The sequence below is a fragment of the Myiozetetes cayanensis genome, unplaced genomic scaffold (assembly GCF_022539395.1).
Source record: "Myiozetetes cayanensis isolate MyiCay16 unplaced genomic scaffold, myiCay2020 scf12, whole genome shotgun sequence".
Taxonomy (NCBI): Eukaryota; Metazoa; Chordata; class Aves; order Passeriformes; family Tyrannidae; genus Myiozetetes; species Myiozetetes cayanensis.
Genome location: NW_026086826.1, coordinates 28036434 through 28052589, shown reverse-complemented (window position 1 = coordinate 28052589; position 16156 = coordinate 28036434). Strand labels below are relative to the sequence as shown.

The window sequence follows — 16156 nt, the reverse complement described above, 5'->3', positions numbered from 1 at the left end:
GGCATCTGTTTCTTGCTCAGTTGGTGAGGCACAGATCAGGTTGTTAAAATAACTGAGTATTGTCTTAAGCACATTCCCTAGAAATTTAAAGCTAGTAACTGCTTTTATGTTTGGGTGCCAGGGAAGTGCTCTTATTTTTCCAAGGACCTGAAAACTTGGCCTCTGTTTCCTTCATTTGATTTGAAATTCTTGCTCAGAGGGTGAAGTATTCACTTCTCTTCTACAGTATTTAGTTTCTTAGAGCTGCTTTTAAAAGAACTACAAAATGATAGGATGCTTTCTGTGTTAATACCAAATTGCTTTCTCTCTGTGGGTAAGAATGCAACCATTTCCAAGTTATGAAGTGCTTAAGTTAAAACCTTCAGACCTTTTGTGGCTCTGCAGTTGTCCCAGTTTTGCCCTGTGCATTTCTGTGCTTGTGCTGCTGATTCTACCTGTCAGTATTTACTTCTCTTGTAGGACTCATTTATTTGCCTGTTTGTATCTCCAAGCTCACTTTTTTCCTGATTTTATTTGCTGAAATTAGTTCCCTTTTTATTATTTGATTATAAAACCAAACAGGCCTGCTGGATCTGTAGGAACTGCTCCAGAAAACTTGAGGAAGCATGTGCTTACCTCATTCCAGTAGGAGCTCACTGCATTATTTCATATTCTGAGTTCAGATTGTGTTCTGTGAATTAACACGACCTTACTCGGAGGTTCCCAGAACTGTTTCCCCTCCCCCTGCTCAATCTCTTTGATCTCAAACCATCACTCTCATAGAATCCTGTATGCTTCTATTTTTAGGAATCCATGGGAAAGAGTTCTGATGGCAAGGCTTATGTCATTACTGGAATGTGGAATCCTAATGCACCCATGTTTCTTGTGCTTAATGAGGAAACTCCTAAAGGTAAGGAACTCCAGCACGTTTGTTTTGCCCTACAGGGGGTTGATGTGTCCTTCCTCCTGGCAGTCAGGGTGCATGTCTGCACCACTGTGTTCCAGGAATCCATCACTAGCAATTCTTCTGTAGAAACACGATCAACATGGGGTTGTCAGCAGTGGTTCCTGGAATGGCACGTTGCTGATTGGGAGACATTAAATCAGAGTTTGGGGCTGATGTGCCTGTCCCTGCTTACTGGGAGTTTTGGGTCCTGGGCCACGTGCAAGTTGTTTTCCACCTGCTGTAGTCAGCAGAGCACTGGGAACAGCAGACACTGTTTCTTTTAGCTGTGAGTGAGTTGATTACAAGGAGCATTTCATGCCCTGCATCCTGGGGCAGCTGGCAGTGGTGCAGTCAAGTGCTTGACTGTGTAGCACAGTTCCTAGTGCTGGAATCTGTGTTCTCTAGTGGGATGTAAAAGCTCTGAATGGAGATCTGCAGTTTGTTCCTGTCCCAAGGCAGAGCTCACATCAGTTCCCTAAAGTCAGATCCAAGCATTACACAGCCAGTGTCACTGTTCCTGCTGATGGATTTTTCTAACCCTGTTATTTCTAGTAGCATATAACAAAACTCTTTAAAAGTCTACACTTCAAAATGTGACCTCATCCTGTGCATGTTCCTTTTGTCTCACGGGGATCATGTATCTCAGTGGTCTTTCCTTGATGTTTGGCCCCTGTCTTTAAAACAAGGACATGCTGTCTTTGGTTTATAAAGTTGTCAGAGGTCTTGGTACATGGGTTAATGCACACTCTCATTCTGTGCCACAGGTAGAACTCAGCTGAATAAAACAGGTGCAGCAGAATCAATAATTGCACAGAAAGGGTTTTCAGTTTGAACAGCAGTTTACAAATTTGAACTCTGACTGATTTTTCTGTGGGTGACTCCTTTTTGTGCTGCAGATAAGCGTGTCTTCATGACCGTGGCCGTGGATATGGTTGTTACTGAGGTGGTGGAGCCAGTCAGGTTTCTGCTGGAGACTGTGGTGCGTGTGTATCCTGCCAACGAGCGCTTCTGGTACTTCAGCAGGAAAACCTTCACAGAAACCTTTTACATGAAGCTAAAACAGGTAATGCATGTTGGCACTTCAGAGAAAAGTTGATGGTGGCAGCATTTGTCTTGTCTGCCCTCACTGGGGCTTTATAAAAGTTAGCACCTGCACCTCAGCAGTTTGTTTCTTTGAACTGTTCACTTCAGGGATGCTCCAGTGCATAAGGATTAAGTAGCTGTGTAAAGGTTCAGTCCCTTTGTGTCATGGTTTAACCCCAGATGGCAGGTAGGGCCCACGCAGCCACTCGCTCACTCCCCCACAGCGGGATGGGGGAGAGAATCAGCAGAGTACAAGTGACAAAACTCGTGGGTTGAGATGAAGACAGTTCAGCAGGGAAGGCAAAAGCCCTGTGCTCAAGCAAAGCAAAACGAGGGATTCATTCACTGCTTCCCATGGGCAGGCAGGTGTTCAGCCACCTCCTGGAAAACAGGGCTCTGCCAAGCGTAACAGTGACTTGGGAAGACAAACAGTGTCACTCTGGAGGTCCTCCCTTCGTCCTCCTTCCCCTGCTCTGTATGCTGAGCACGATGCCATATGGGCTAGAGCGTCCCTTGGGTCACTTGGGATCAGCTGTCCCTGCTGTGTCCCCTCCCAACCCCTTGTGCACCCTCAGCCCCCTCCTTGTAGGGCTGAGGAGCAGGAAAGGCCCTGACTTTGTGTAAATCCTGCTCAGCTGTATCCAAAACATCCTGGTGTTACCAACGCTATTTCCAACACAAACCCAAACCAGAGCCCCAGACCAGCTGCTGTGGAGAAAACCAACTCTCCCCCAGCCAAACCAGCACACTTGGTAACCTGAATTGTGATGAGTTGTAAGTCCCTGGCTTTGTGGGCTTAAACTATTTTGAGCCTGCCTGTTGAACTCTCCATAATTTTATACAATCTGACCTGTGTGCAGGCATATAAAGCAGGTCCCTTTGACTCTGAAATTGGGAAATGGCTCTTTACTTGTTCATTGTAAAATCAAAGAGCTGCTGACATCCACAGTGTGAAGGAAGGTGGCTGTAAGAATTTAACCCACTGAAGGCAAAGGAATCTAATGCGGAGGTTTTAAAGATGTCAACATTGCAGCTCAAGTCTGTTCTGTTTCTGGCCTTGGCTGAGGTACATACAGGGGCTTTGTGTGCCCAGGATCACTGCAGGATGGTTTGTGTCCTCCTGCAGCCTCTGTTGACTTTCTCTCTGCAAACACTTGTGTTTGGTATTGGCTCACAAAGTGAAGAGCACCGGCCAGCTGTACTGTGTGCGTTGCAATAGTGGTCCATGCTCTTCTGCTAATGAAACCAAAGAGCAGTGATTTAATTTTACTGAGCCTAATGGGAGCATTTGAGTTGTCATCTTTCTGTGGGGCACAGCACAAAAGGTCTGAAAAAACAAGCTGTGTTGATATTCCATGGGAAAAGTGCTGCTGTGTTTAACACTTGGTGAGTAAATAAATCTCATGCAGTGCTGCTTCTGTGTTTCTTCTAGAGATTAGCATAGCAACTTAGAATTTAGAAAATCTGGGAAAACCAACTGTTACATGCAAATGAGAGTATCTGCGTTTTGAAATTAAATACATTTGAAAATATTCCGTTCTCAGCTGGTTTGATACTTATCTCTAATCAGTTCAGCTTGCCTTTGAAATCACTTGCAACTGTACCATTTTTAATTGGGTAATATGGATGCTTTCTTTTTCTCACCCCTTGTAATGTGACAAACACACACGTGCCTCCCTTCCCCGAAGAAACACATGGATTTCTTCCTGCTGCAAAATCCAGAGAAGCTGCTCTGCAGATCTCTGGGAAAGGAATATTTTTAGTTCTAGGAATCTTTCTCCAGGATTAGGTCCTGATTGTGGATGACAGGATCCCTCTGGGTGACTTGCAGCAAGTCGTTATTTCACCAATTACCAGCAGCAGCTGTTCCTGCCTGTAGCTCTGAAAGGTGTTGTGCCTCAGGACACTCTTCCTCCTTGGGAAAGAGCCTCCTGGATGGCATCGGGATCAGCCATTTGTGAGCTTTCTGGGGTGGCCGTTCAGTAGATTGTAGGAAAGTCAGTGCTGAGGAAGGATTCAGACATTTAACAGTCTGAACCGAGCTGGGTGAGGTGCAGTCGGATAAGTAGACTCACAGAAATGCAGGTCGATGTGTAATTTAGGATTGTTGTTTGTTTCTGTCTGTCTGAGAGTTGCTCATGCACACTGTCATGGTTAGGACATGATCCTTGTAAGGGTTGGTTCCTGTAAATACAACAAATTTGTGCTTCAGAGCAAACCAGTAACCAAATTATTTACGTTTTATACAGATGGGTCTTGCAGTTGACCAGAACTTGTAACACAGAGCCAAACCCACAGTGCCTCATGCCTTACTCCCTCAGAAAGTAAAAGCTGTAGATAGCAATGGTTAATAACATTAGTGGCATCAATAGCTGATTGATTTAACCAAGTACTTTGTAATTACTTAATAATGGTGTTCTGTGAGAACCAAACGGGGATAATGGCTCTAAGATCATCTGCTAAGTGTTACAAAATGCGGGGTATTTGTGCCTGCACCCCAAAGTTCATTACACTGACTTCATGAGAAGTCAGTCTGCAAAACTGGCTGATAATTGGAGCCTCTCCTTAAAGGAAGAGGAACTGGAGGACTAAAATACAGTAGGAGAGCTTTCTCGCTATCAAGTGGTTGATATTTGTCAGTCCAAGCAGTGCCTGTTTAGCTGCTCATCTGCATAATTTCACCAGTTTGCTGAAATGGCAGTTGCTGGTCAGCAGTTCACATGTGTCTCACTGCAGGTATTGCAGAGTCTTCCAACTTCATAACTTCATTTGTTTTTAAGCAAACTAAATGTTCTCTAAGCTTAAATCGTGTTGTTTTTCATGGTTAATTTGATGGTTTTAATATGCTCCAAAAATTTACCTTATTTTAACTGCTTAGGCAAGATGCACAAAGAACAAAATAGCACATTTTGGGCTGGTTCATTTAATACCATCATTAGTTTGCAGCTCTGTACAATTCTCTACAAGCATATTAATCACTGCATGTCACTGAAAAATAACTGTGTTCAGAACTGCAACCCAGAGGAGAAACTAAGGCTCCTTTTATTTTAAAATAAAACTACCTAAAGTATATTTAACTAACTTCTTTTTCTTAAGAAAGTCATAGAATCAGAGAATGGTTTGGGTTGGAAGGGACCTTCAAGATCATTTAGTTCCAACTCCTCCTGTTTTGGGGTTCCATTACATTTCCCCATAGGAGGGAGTGTATTTCAAACTATGGGCCATGGAAGAAAGATGAATTATTCTGATTTTTAACAAATAAAGCACTAAAAGGAGCTTTTCACAATTTACATCTTGTTCAAAGCATGAGGTTTTGTTTCTTCTTCAGTCTTGTCTTTACTGTTAATTTTTTCCCCCTCAGGCATTCAGCTCCTGTTTCAGTTACTCCAGCATTTTTCCTGTTTGTTCTGAGGTTTCTCTTTGACCTCATCTCACTACAGCTACTGAAATTGGAAAGCTTTTTTTATCATCATTCTGAACAAGACTGAAAATGCTTGTTAAGAGGCAGCTTTGGAAATGATGAGGCTTTATTTATATTTCCTACCTGTAAATCTGAGAGAAGCAGAAGTGTCAGGTATTGCCATCTACTTGTGCCTGGCAAAGCCATCTGAGGGAGTCTTGCCCAAACTATTGCTTAGCCTTATTCTTCTCCAATGGGGACCTAATCCATCCCCCTACTCTGTTTCAGTCTGAAGGAAAAAGCCACACAAGTGCTGGAGATGCGATTTATGAAGTTGTCAGTCTGCAAAGAGAATCTGCCAGAGAGGAAGAATTAGTCACCCCAACAAGTGGAGGAGGGCCCATGTCATCCCAGGAGGATGAGGCAGAAGAAGGTAAGGATAAACAAGCACTTACAGTTTCCATGGATAATACTGTTACATTTCTGCTGTTAATTTACTCATTTAATTCTTACTACAACTGCTCTGGACAAAAAGATCACCAGTAATTTTCTACTAGCAGTGCTGCTTTGGTACTGACGTTTTTACCAAGCCATTGTTTGGAGATGGTTCAGTAGCAGCAGCACACAGCATGTCCCTCTTTCTGTGTGCCTCAGAATGTGGTACTGAGGCACTTGTGCTCTGCCAGCAGGGCAGGAAACCTTTCCTGGAGGTGTTTTTTCATCTGATGAGGAGCCATTTGCCTTGAATGTGCTCCTAAAGGAACTGGGCTTTGAAATGGCAGGCTTGAAATGCCTGTTGGTAAAGGAAAACAAAACACATCCCAGGTAGACTCACTGTGGGGAGCTCCCCCAGCCCCAAACTGTCTGTTTAGCACTTCCTTCACTTATATCTGAGGCTTGTAAAAACATCTGGGTCAGCTGCCTGCCCCTTCTAACAGCACTTCAAGTTTCTATCACTGATGGGGTTTTTTTGGGGTATTCTTTGGTTTTGTTTTGGTTTTCTGAAGGCCCTTGACCTGCTGTTGTCTCTGTGCTGTGAGGGTTAGTCCACAGCACTCAGAACAGGCTTTCTAGTGTGCCTTTTTTGGCTCTGGATGTCTGACCTAGCAGAAATTTTACAGAGTTAGTTTTACAAAGTGATTCTTCAGATTTCTGGCACTGTTCTGTCTATCCTATAAAAAGTCTCACTAGTTTTTGTGGAAGGATTCCTCCTTGGTTCTTAGTTCCAGGTGAGTGTTGGCCACAAGCTTGTGCACCAAGAGCCAGAACCCTGGCAGTAGCAGAGGCAGGAGCACCCACGGGTGGTTACCCTCTAGCACTTCACAAAGCAAGCCCCCCACATGTCCCAGGAGACACCAGGCTTGCAACACCCCCAGTCAGGTGCTCTTTGAACCTTCATCACATTCCTGGGATGGAGCACAACAGGCATGGACTGGTTATTCCTTCCTTTGTATCAAGTACTGCTTCTGAAGAGTAAAAACACTGTTTTCTCCAAAGGAACTCTTGTGTTCAATTGGTATTTGGGACTGCCTTGCTGTTCATAGCAGGAATTAGTTCAGATTTGCCCTCTGGGACTTGTGGATCAGGGTGGTGTAATTCAGCTGTGGGCGTTCTTTTCCTTGCTGGATGTGTGAGCTGTTGAGCCAGGATGATTTCTGGGGCTTGTTTGATAGGGTAGAGTTTAAGTAATTATTTGAATACCTCTTTTTTGTTTAATATTGCTCTTTTTGAGAAGAATAAAACTCTGTTCCAGAATGTGATGAGTGCAGCACAATTAGGAATCACGTGGGTATTGTCCTCTTGGTACTACTACAGAAGGGCTTTATTTTATTACAGAGAAAAAGTATTCCACTGGGGTGTGAACCTAAGTTTAACTTGGGTTTAGCTCCCTAATGCTAGTTTCCATATTTTAAATGTAGATTACTTCCTCAGAGAAGACATTAAAAATACCATGATGTGCCTCTGTTCTCATGGAAACCGCATTTCGAGTTCTGTGCCGACAAGTTCTCTATCCTGGAGGATATGCAGGTTCAATGAGTCATTTGCAGTTGTTCTAAATAAATCTCTTCATTCTTTTTCTTTCTTTTTTCTTTTCAGGGTACTAATTATGATGATGGAAAAAAACCCCTTGAGTTTACAATGTCTTGTGTTAGCCTTGGAAGAAGGCTTTTTTCTTTAACCTTAAGCATGGTAGCTACCTGGCCATATAGGTGGTTTGTTTTTGCTTTTTTCACTTTGCTCCTTATTTTTATTTTTTTTTTTTGCTTTTTCCTTATCTGTATATCCTCCATGCCCACAGAATATTCCTTAATTGGTTTCAGAAGCACAACAGTTGCATTTTCCTGTGTATTGGTACCCTGTCCCTGTGTACTCTGCATGCACACAGCTCGCTGGGATGTCTTGTGCCGTGAGAATGTCAATAAAGATGGTCATAAAAAAGAAGGCATTTTTTCAATATTCTTTTTTTTTTATTTGGTTTGTTTTAGTGAAAGGCCAAACATGATCCCTGCCAATAATGATTTAAAATAATGACTACACAAGTGTTAGGCCTAGTCCCTTTCCAGTGTGGAGCAACTGCATGTAGAAAATTGATATCAAATACTCCCTAAGTACCATTCCTACCTTTTAATATTTTTTTCTCATTTTAGCTTGATTTTTTTTTTTCATATGAACAGCTATGTAAAAAACCCAAGACCTTTGCAAAGATTGTGCAGGTGCTACTTAGAGATCTTTCAGGTCAACCTCACTTTTGTTTTTTAATTATTAATGTTGCAATAGATATTTCTGGCAACACGGTCATTTAAGGTTCCTTGCTTTGGAGGTAATAATTTTTAAAATATAATTAATATTAATGATATCTTGTCAAAACCTAGAATGTAAAGTACTCTCCTTGAGAAGAAGTTTTCTGTTAAATTCTAAATATAATTTTAAAAAGATTAAAATATATAATGAGGAAATTCTTACACTTTCTGGGAAGGTTTCAAATAAAGTGGATATAGGTATCAGTCTTTTTAATAAGCAGAGTCCACTGTGAATGTTTAATTTGCAGTAGAACCTTGTGCCAAAGTGCAGAGCACAGTTAGTTGAGCTCCTCCTTCTCCTTTCTGGAGCATTAAGGAGTCGAGAGCCCGGAAGGGATGGGGTGGGTTGTGCACACTGAGAAAGGCAAAGCTCAGGGAGTGTGTTTTTGTGGAGTTCTGGGCAGCTCAGGTGCCTGCCTGCACTTGTGAGCCCTCAGCACTGGGGGAACAGCCCAGCAGAAAGGAGAACGTAGTGCTGGGAATAAATAACCAAGGGAGGAAGGGAAGGAGAGCTTGGCTGCTTTGAGCAGCAGGGCTTGCTCAGGCCATACATGAAGTTCTGACCTTCCTTTGACTCTTAATATTTGAATTATCTATTTATTTTTAACTATAATGTAACGTTTGAGGAGAACACCAAATAATTCCATTTGAGTTTCTTCTGGAGCCTGGATGATGTTGGAAGGCTAAGGATCACTGTAAGCAGGAGCAGTTCTGTTCAAAACCAGAAAATATTCCTTCAGCTGATTTGTAACTGAGTTGGAGATCTTTGGCTGAAGCTTTCTGGGTCCAAGTGCCTGGTTATGGGCTCGTGTTCCCATCTGTGAGTTGTCTGCAGAGCAAGCACTCACCCTAACCCTGAAACAGGGTATTCAGGGAAAAGACAACTTGCCTACCAAAAAGAAGCTCCTCCAGGGTGCCTCTGGCACACTCCCAGATGACCTCTAGGGATGCAGGGCTGGTTCTGCTTGTGGTTTGTTTACCAAGAGAAGAAATAACAGACTTGGGAAGGTAAAACTTCTCTAAGAACAGTAAGGAATGGATAGACAATAGAGAAATGCCCCCAAGAGGTGTGGGAATTCAGCGTGGGGATGGTGGGATCTGGCCCTGAGAACAGGCGTGGAGGAGCAGGGGGTGTGGAAGGTGCAGGAAAGCTGTTGGGGTGAGGTGCTGGCACGCTCAGAGATGGGGGGTGCAGTGGGGAAGGAGTGGGCCACGCTCAGGGATCTGAGATGATCAGCCAGACTAAATCAGGATGCTGTGTCAAGGGCTGTGGGTGGCAGAGGCTGATTTCAGCATTGAGGGGAGGAGGTGATGCTTCAGGAGTCAATAGAGAGTATTTAGTGATGAAATAGGGGTTATGATACGAACAAATGGGGATGACTGAGTGAGAAGAATGACATTAGTGGTGTCGAAACAGTCAACTCTGCATTTTTATCCAAATTAAAAATAGCTTTATGTACTTCACAGGAACTGTTTATTATATTAGTCCAACACACAGTAAAGTTGGTGGGTCCTAAATGAGATCATTGAGATCTGCCTTGGAGTCTTTGTGCCATGCCTGTAAAAGTGAACTAAAACTCCACAAATCTCAACTCATGAGGTGGTTTTGCCAGTGGCCATCTCCAGGCAAGAACCCTTTGCTCCAGTTCCATAAGAGAGGGTTTTAAAACACAGGCACTCCTAAGAATGGCATCCAAATGAAAGCTCCTGATGAGCCTGCTGTCGTTTCATGGACTCTGCTGACCATTCTCTTGCACTGGATCATTTTCTCACCTTACAAGTTCACTTCTGTTATTAAAAATCACAACATAAATGCATTCCATTGCCTTGTGCAGCTGTGGCTGTGCTGCCAGGGAGAATGTGATCCTTTCCTTAGTACATAAAAAATGCTGAGTGCAGAAGACTGGGTTTCTCAGATCTGGTGGCAGTGATGGTTACAGTTGTATTTAGATTTGTTCATGCAGGTATGGCCTTTGTGGGAAAAGGTGAGTGTCTGAAATGTTTGGAACCTGAGGCACTTCTGTGGGTTGCAGAAGTGTTTGATGGAATGGCAGGGTTGTCAATACAATGGACATTTGGGCAATTTTGATGCTGTTTCTGTTCCTGCCAGTAGAACATACTCGAGAAGTGAGTGTGGCTTGTTCTGAGCTGGGTCATCCCCTCCTCCTCCCCTCAGCACTCCTGCAGTGTCCCTGGGAACACACCTTGTGTGAGGACTCTGATAAAACCCATTCCTCACGCTGACTTTGGGAGGCTCAGGGCAAACACAATTCCTTATTTCTGGCCTGCAGTCCCTGAGTGCTCCAGGGAGATCTGTTGATGCCTTTGGTTTAGCTTTGCTGAATGACAGAGAAAACTGTTCTCAAATAAAGGCAGTGTTCAGTTCCTTGGGTACACAGGTGAAATCTGATCCTTGGATTTCAAGCTTTTTCGTTTTTTGTAACTTAAATCACTTCATAAAACACAAAATGGGCGTAAATTGGTGTTTGTGTCGTCTGGGAGAAATTGCAGATTATCTTGAACGGTTTGGCTGCTTTATTCATTAGTGGTTGTCTTTCCCTTGCCTGCCTGCAGACAGTATGAAAGTCATTTGGAAAAGGACTTGGAATCCTGCTGCCTTGTTAGGAATTTGAACTTCCTGCTGATAGAGGGTCCTCTCAGTTTTCAGCCATGAGTTCCATGGCTTGGCCTCAAGCTGCCACATTCCATGTAATTAAAAAAATATTTGACCACTTTTATATCAAGATGATTAAAAAGACTTTTCTCAACCAGCAGTTCCCCCTTACTTTTCACTAATAATAACTTTAAAGTGAGATTCTTCTGTTTTCTGTTTTGGTCATCACCTTTCTCGTGTTTTGTGAGTCCAAGTGCTTTGTGATCCAAGTGTGTTGGATACTGCCTTGGCACTTGAGGTAAATGCCAGGCAACATATAATTGTCACGTGTTTGGAATGTTGATTCCCCCCCTCCATTGGATTATGTCAAAGCTGGGAGTAGATACTAATCTACAAATTCATAAATTACTAATGCCTTGCCTTAGGATGGTGCCAACACCTCGAATTTGATGTCCTTGCCTGTTGTGCAGGGTGTCAGCTCTCAGACAGCACGGTACGTGTGGAAGATGTTTGTGTTTACAGAAATACCTCCACTGTGCAGCGTTCACTTGGCTTTGTCATCTGTGTGGGAGCAAAACTACTGAGCTGAAGCCATCACTCTTCACCACTCTTTTTTTTTTATTCAGCTTTCAGCATTTGTACATCGAATTTAGGGATGTCCTGGGGGCTCACTTGTGTGTGCACTGCACGAGGGGGGCATCAGCTCTGCACTCAGGATGGCCAGTTCAGGGTTATTTTTGGGACGCTTTAAAATGGTTCTGGTTTCATATGACAGTGATGTGTGGGGCCTGTGCTGAAACTCTGAAGGCATAGACCAAAGGTAGGGTTTTAAAGATATGTGAGGATATAAGATGAGGGGTTTAAATGCAGAATTTGTTGTGTTTGAAAAGTTGTTTTGCCTGAGCACTGCACACGAGCAGCTGGACTGTTGCAGAATATGAGTGTGGGTCCTTTGGGAGGTTTGTGAAAACCTTTATTGTGTGCAGAGAGGGAAAGGCAGAGATGTCCAAGCCCACCTTCTTCCCCTGTTTGTCAAGTACAGGGTTTGGGATCCACATTTTGGATTGCACAGAGAAACAATTAAACTTGCACCCTGTTTGCAAGGTAATCAGAATTGCTGAGATTCGTCAGCATGAGCTTTGCTTGAATGATTCTGAGTGAAAAATGTGTATCTTACAATTCATAAGAAGGAATAAGAATCAAAATGTGGGTTTGCTTTTAGTGAAGAATTTCTGTATCTTTTTGTTCTCTTTACATGCACTTCAGTGGCTGCCAAATTAATTTTTCTTCAACTTATTACGTAACTAACATATAAGCAGAAGGTTCTTGGGAGCAGAATTCAATGCAAGTCATCTTTGTTCAGGTTCAGAAATGTGTATTTTTCTGCTCCTCATTATTCCTCTTCCTTCTGAATTAGCAAATATACCAAGGATTGTCATTTCATAAATCTGTTATTTGGAAGGCATTTAAAAATCCATTTATGTTTGTCAAAATATTTTGTAATGCACTGAAAAGTTGGACCTCTCTGAAAATTTGCCTTATTTAATAACTAGAATGACTTTCATGACTTAAACTTTGTTTCACTCCTGCACTTCCTGGCAAAATGACAGTTCATGCTCTATAATTTCCTGTTACCTTATAAATGGAAACTTGCTTTTTTTGGTTTTTTTTTTTTTTTTTTTTGGTGGCCTCTCTCACCATCCTCTTTTCTGTCTTATATATGCAAAGATTCCGTGTCAGTAAGGCTCCACGTTGTGCCCTGATAATAATGCTGCCAACTTCAGCTCCCCCTTCATTTTTGTTCTTCTCCTACATAAAAATCAAACTGTTCAGATTTGAAGCATTCCTGTTCTATTCCCACCTATCTTCATGACCTGATTTTCCTTCCCCTTCAGGCTGCTCCAACTGCATTATTTTTCAGTTCCACCTACTCTTAATTTCACGTGTCTCAACTTCTCAATTAAAACTCATTAGAAATCCCTTTGTCTCCTTCCCATCAGTGCTCAAATGCCCCGTTTGTTTGGAGCTGCTGTATTCCTGCTTTTCTACTCATTTTAGGAGGTTCTTCACTTATTTGCCTTTATGCTTGAGCCCCCTGTAGTTTTCCACCTTATTTGCCTTTTTGTGAGCTGACAAATGATTTGACTCCTGAGGTACTGCCGTGCTTCATGTGATCCAGAAGATTTCCTGATGGAGCACTGAATCTGTTGGAAAAGCTGCTCTGTGGTCTAAAATATGGATCAGGGGAGTATTGTCTAAAGGCAAAATTTAAAAATATGATGCAAAAATGGCCCATTAAAAAGCAACCCAAGACAACAAAGAAAACCTCTTTCACTGTAAAAACAGGAAGATTAAAACCATCCATATTGAATACCTCAGTTTTTGTTGGCATAGGTAAGAGTTTTTCAGCAAGATCCATTTCCTCAAACCACAAATGGCAAATGCCAACAAACCAAATTGATTACTTTTGTTCAAAAGGGTCTGTTAATCCCTGATCAGAGAGAGGGACTTGGGTGCTGCCTGACTTGGCTCTGAGCTGCTTTCTCAGTGTTTTGTTACAGCCTTGGCCCAGCTTGTCAGTGCTGCTCTGAGTACTGGTGTTACCCTCTGAGGGTTCCCTGTGCTCCCTCGTGGGTATCCTGCACTACAGAGTAAGAGATGGGGAAGATCTTGTGTTTCTGTGTGGATGATTTTATTTTCCTGTGGGGTGTTTGCTTATACCAGTTACTGAGTGTGTAATTCCTCTGGTTGGAACAGTGGGTGCCTCAGTATTTTGTTTGAATACCTCTCATCACGAAAAAATACAGACCAGCTGGAGGAGAAAATGGGAAATGAGAGCAACTCTGGAGAGTGTGTCCTTTGAGGAAACAAGCAGAGTACTGTAGAAAAGAAGCAGTGAAGGCAAAGATCATCTTTTTGAAAAGCAAGATGTGCTAAAATTGTTGAGGAGAAAAAAACAATTGGCGTAAATTGCAGGTTAGAAAGAATTAGGCTGGAGCTGGGAAATACAGTCCAGAGAGTAAGGGTAATGAAGTCCTTGGAATGCACTGACAACATTGTGGCAATCTTCTCTTCAGTTAGAGTCCCTCTTGGTTTTAGCAAGGACTCCAGTAGTGTCCCACAGTGTCCTTACCCTCACATCAACAAGACAGGGCCTGGACAAGTGGAAGATAATGTGGTTGGAAGGTTGGCTGGACTGCTGGGATGAAAGAATCAATCGGTGGTGCAAAGTCTGGCTGGCAGCCAGCAAGCAACCGCTCGCTCTCCCTTCCCTGGTGAGGTGGAGGAGTCAGTCAGAAGAGTAAAAGTGACAAAACTCGTAGGCTGAGGTGGAGACAGTTCAGTAGGGACAGCAAAAGCTGTGTGTGCAAGGAAAGAAAGGAGTTCACTCACAACTTCCCGTGGGCAGGCAGGGGTTCAGCCATGTCCTGGAAAACAGAGCTCCATCGTGTCTAACAGGGACTTGGGAAGACAAAATCCATCGCTCCAGAGATCCTCCCTTCCTCCTTTTTCCTCTGCTTTGCATTCTCAGCATGATGTCATATGGTCTGGAGCATCCCTTGGGTCAGTTGGGATCAGCTGTCCCAGCTGTGTCCCCTCACACCTTCCAGTGCACCCTCAGCCCTCAGGGCGGGCTGAGGAGCCACAAAGGCCCTGACTCTGTGTGGGAAACTGTTCAGCAGCAGCAGAAACATCCCCGTGTTACCAATATCATTTCCAGCTCAAACCCAGCCCCAGAGCAGCCACTGTGAGGGAACTGGGCTCCACTGCAACCAAAGCCAGGACATCTCCCACTCTGGGCTCGGAGTGACTTGAGCCAGCCAGGGCTTGGAGTAGGAGACTGGACTGTCTCATCTCCAGAGGTCTTTTCCAGCCTGAGGTGTCATTCCATGCTGATGCCATGCAGAGCCACTCTTGCTGTGGGAGTGCAGTCCTTCAGGCCTGCTCTAAAGAGGCTCTGAATTCAGGGAGTTGGTTCATGAGCTGTGACCTTTTTGTGGGTGTTGTGAATCACGTTGGAATTCAAAGCAAACCAAAAACCTTCCAGGCTTACTGTTCCCTGTGAGGGTTCTTAAAGGCACTTTGTATGTACATGCATTTACATCCCCCAGGTTTGCTCTCTGGAGACATCTCCCATCCTCCTCTTGCTCTGATGAGGCCTCTTTTATTGCCCACTTTCATTGCTCTGAGAGGTCAGGGCAAATACAGGCAGAAGGGAGAGGTACTCAGGACGCTCAGAGGAAGGGATCTGTGGCATTCTCAGCAATATAAAGGTGGATTAAATCATGCTCTGGCTTACAGATACTATGGAATGTGGAAAAAAAAACGTATTGAAGTACTCAGAGAAGAACATCAGCACTTAATTATCCTTCCCATGGCATCTTTTTTTCCCCTCATTTCATACCTAAGCGCTTCCACAGGTTAGAATATGTAAATAGTCCTTTAGAGTGGAAACAAAGAGGTTTCTGAAGCTGTTTATTCTGTCCCCTTTGTCCTGTTCTATTTTCAGTTTGATGTGAGTCTTTGAGAGGGAGCATATGGCATTTCTAATGAAGGCCTGTGATTTTCTGACATACAGCTGAATAATACATTGCAAACACTGCTAAGCCTTCCAGATGAAAGTGTTTCCTGGCTGCAGCACCGGAGTGTGTGTGCTGTGGAACACTGATCTCCTTAAGGACTTCCAAGAATTCTGTCCCCAGTAGCAGCACAGAGAGGAGTGAGGGGCTTTGTTGCTTTGGGCTGGTGTTAGCATTCCTGACTGGATCCAGTAACAGCTCCTGTGCTCTGTCCCTCAAAGGAGCAGTGCAGCCTCATCTTGAAACGTTCTGGCCTGATGGGGGGGACTTGAGTCATCGTTACCAGATTCTGTTCCAGACTGCAGGGTTGGTTTGTGGTGTTGTCACCAGTAACTCCTGTAAAGGTGTGCTGTAGTTCTGCAGCCTCTCCAAGGAAATTCCAGTCTCTCCTTTCAGAGTTTTGTGCCAAATTGTTTACCCTTTACCTTGAACGTGTGAAACTTTTCTGAGGTTGTGGTTTATGGTGAATTTATGGTGTGAGCCAGGTTTCTTGGGATTCCTTATATGTGTCAGTACCTTGTATCTCTGAATGCAGATGTGCTCAATCCAGAGGAGGTTTCCTCACTTTTTTCCTGGCTTCCATGTGCAGTAGAAGGGCTGCATTTATAATTTATCTCTTTGATCCAGTTAGGCAAATCAGGAGAGGAGGGAATGAAGAAAATATAATGAATTTAGTTGCTTTAACTTAAAGGTGTTTTTAATTATTACCAGGCCTTGGTGCTAAGTGAAGAGATTTGCCTTTACACTATTTTC

At 43.4% G+C, this 16156-nt stretch overlaps 1 protein-coding gene across 3 annotated transcripts in view; it reads left to right on the top strand.

Moving 5' to 3' along the window:
* Positions 1–16156, top strand: part of RABGAP1L (RAB GTPase activating protein 1 like) — a 210549-nt gene that overhangs the window by 27471 nt on the left and 166922 nt on the right. For all 3 annotated transcript variants that reach the window (XM_050307379.1, XM_050307380.1, XM_050307378.1), the window contains 3 exons: positions 787–889; positions 1822–1988; positions 5697–5841. In XM_050307379.1, coding sequence (XP_050163336.1) covers positions 787–889; positions 1822–1988; positions 5697–5841 — 415 coding nt within the window. The remainder of the gene's footprint in view (positions 1–786; positions 890–1821; positions 1989–5696; positions 5842–16156) is intronic.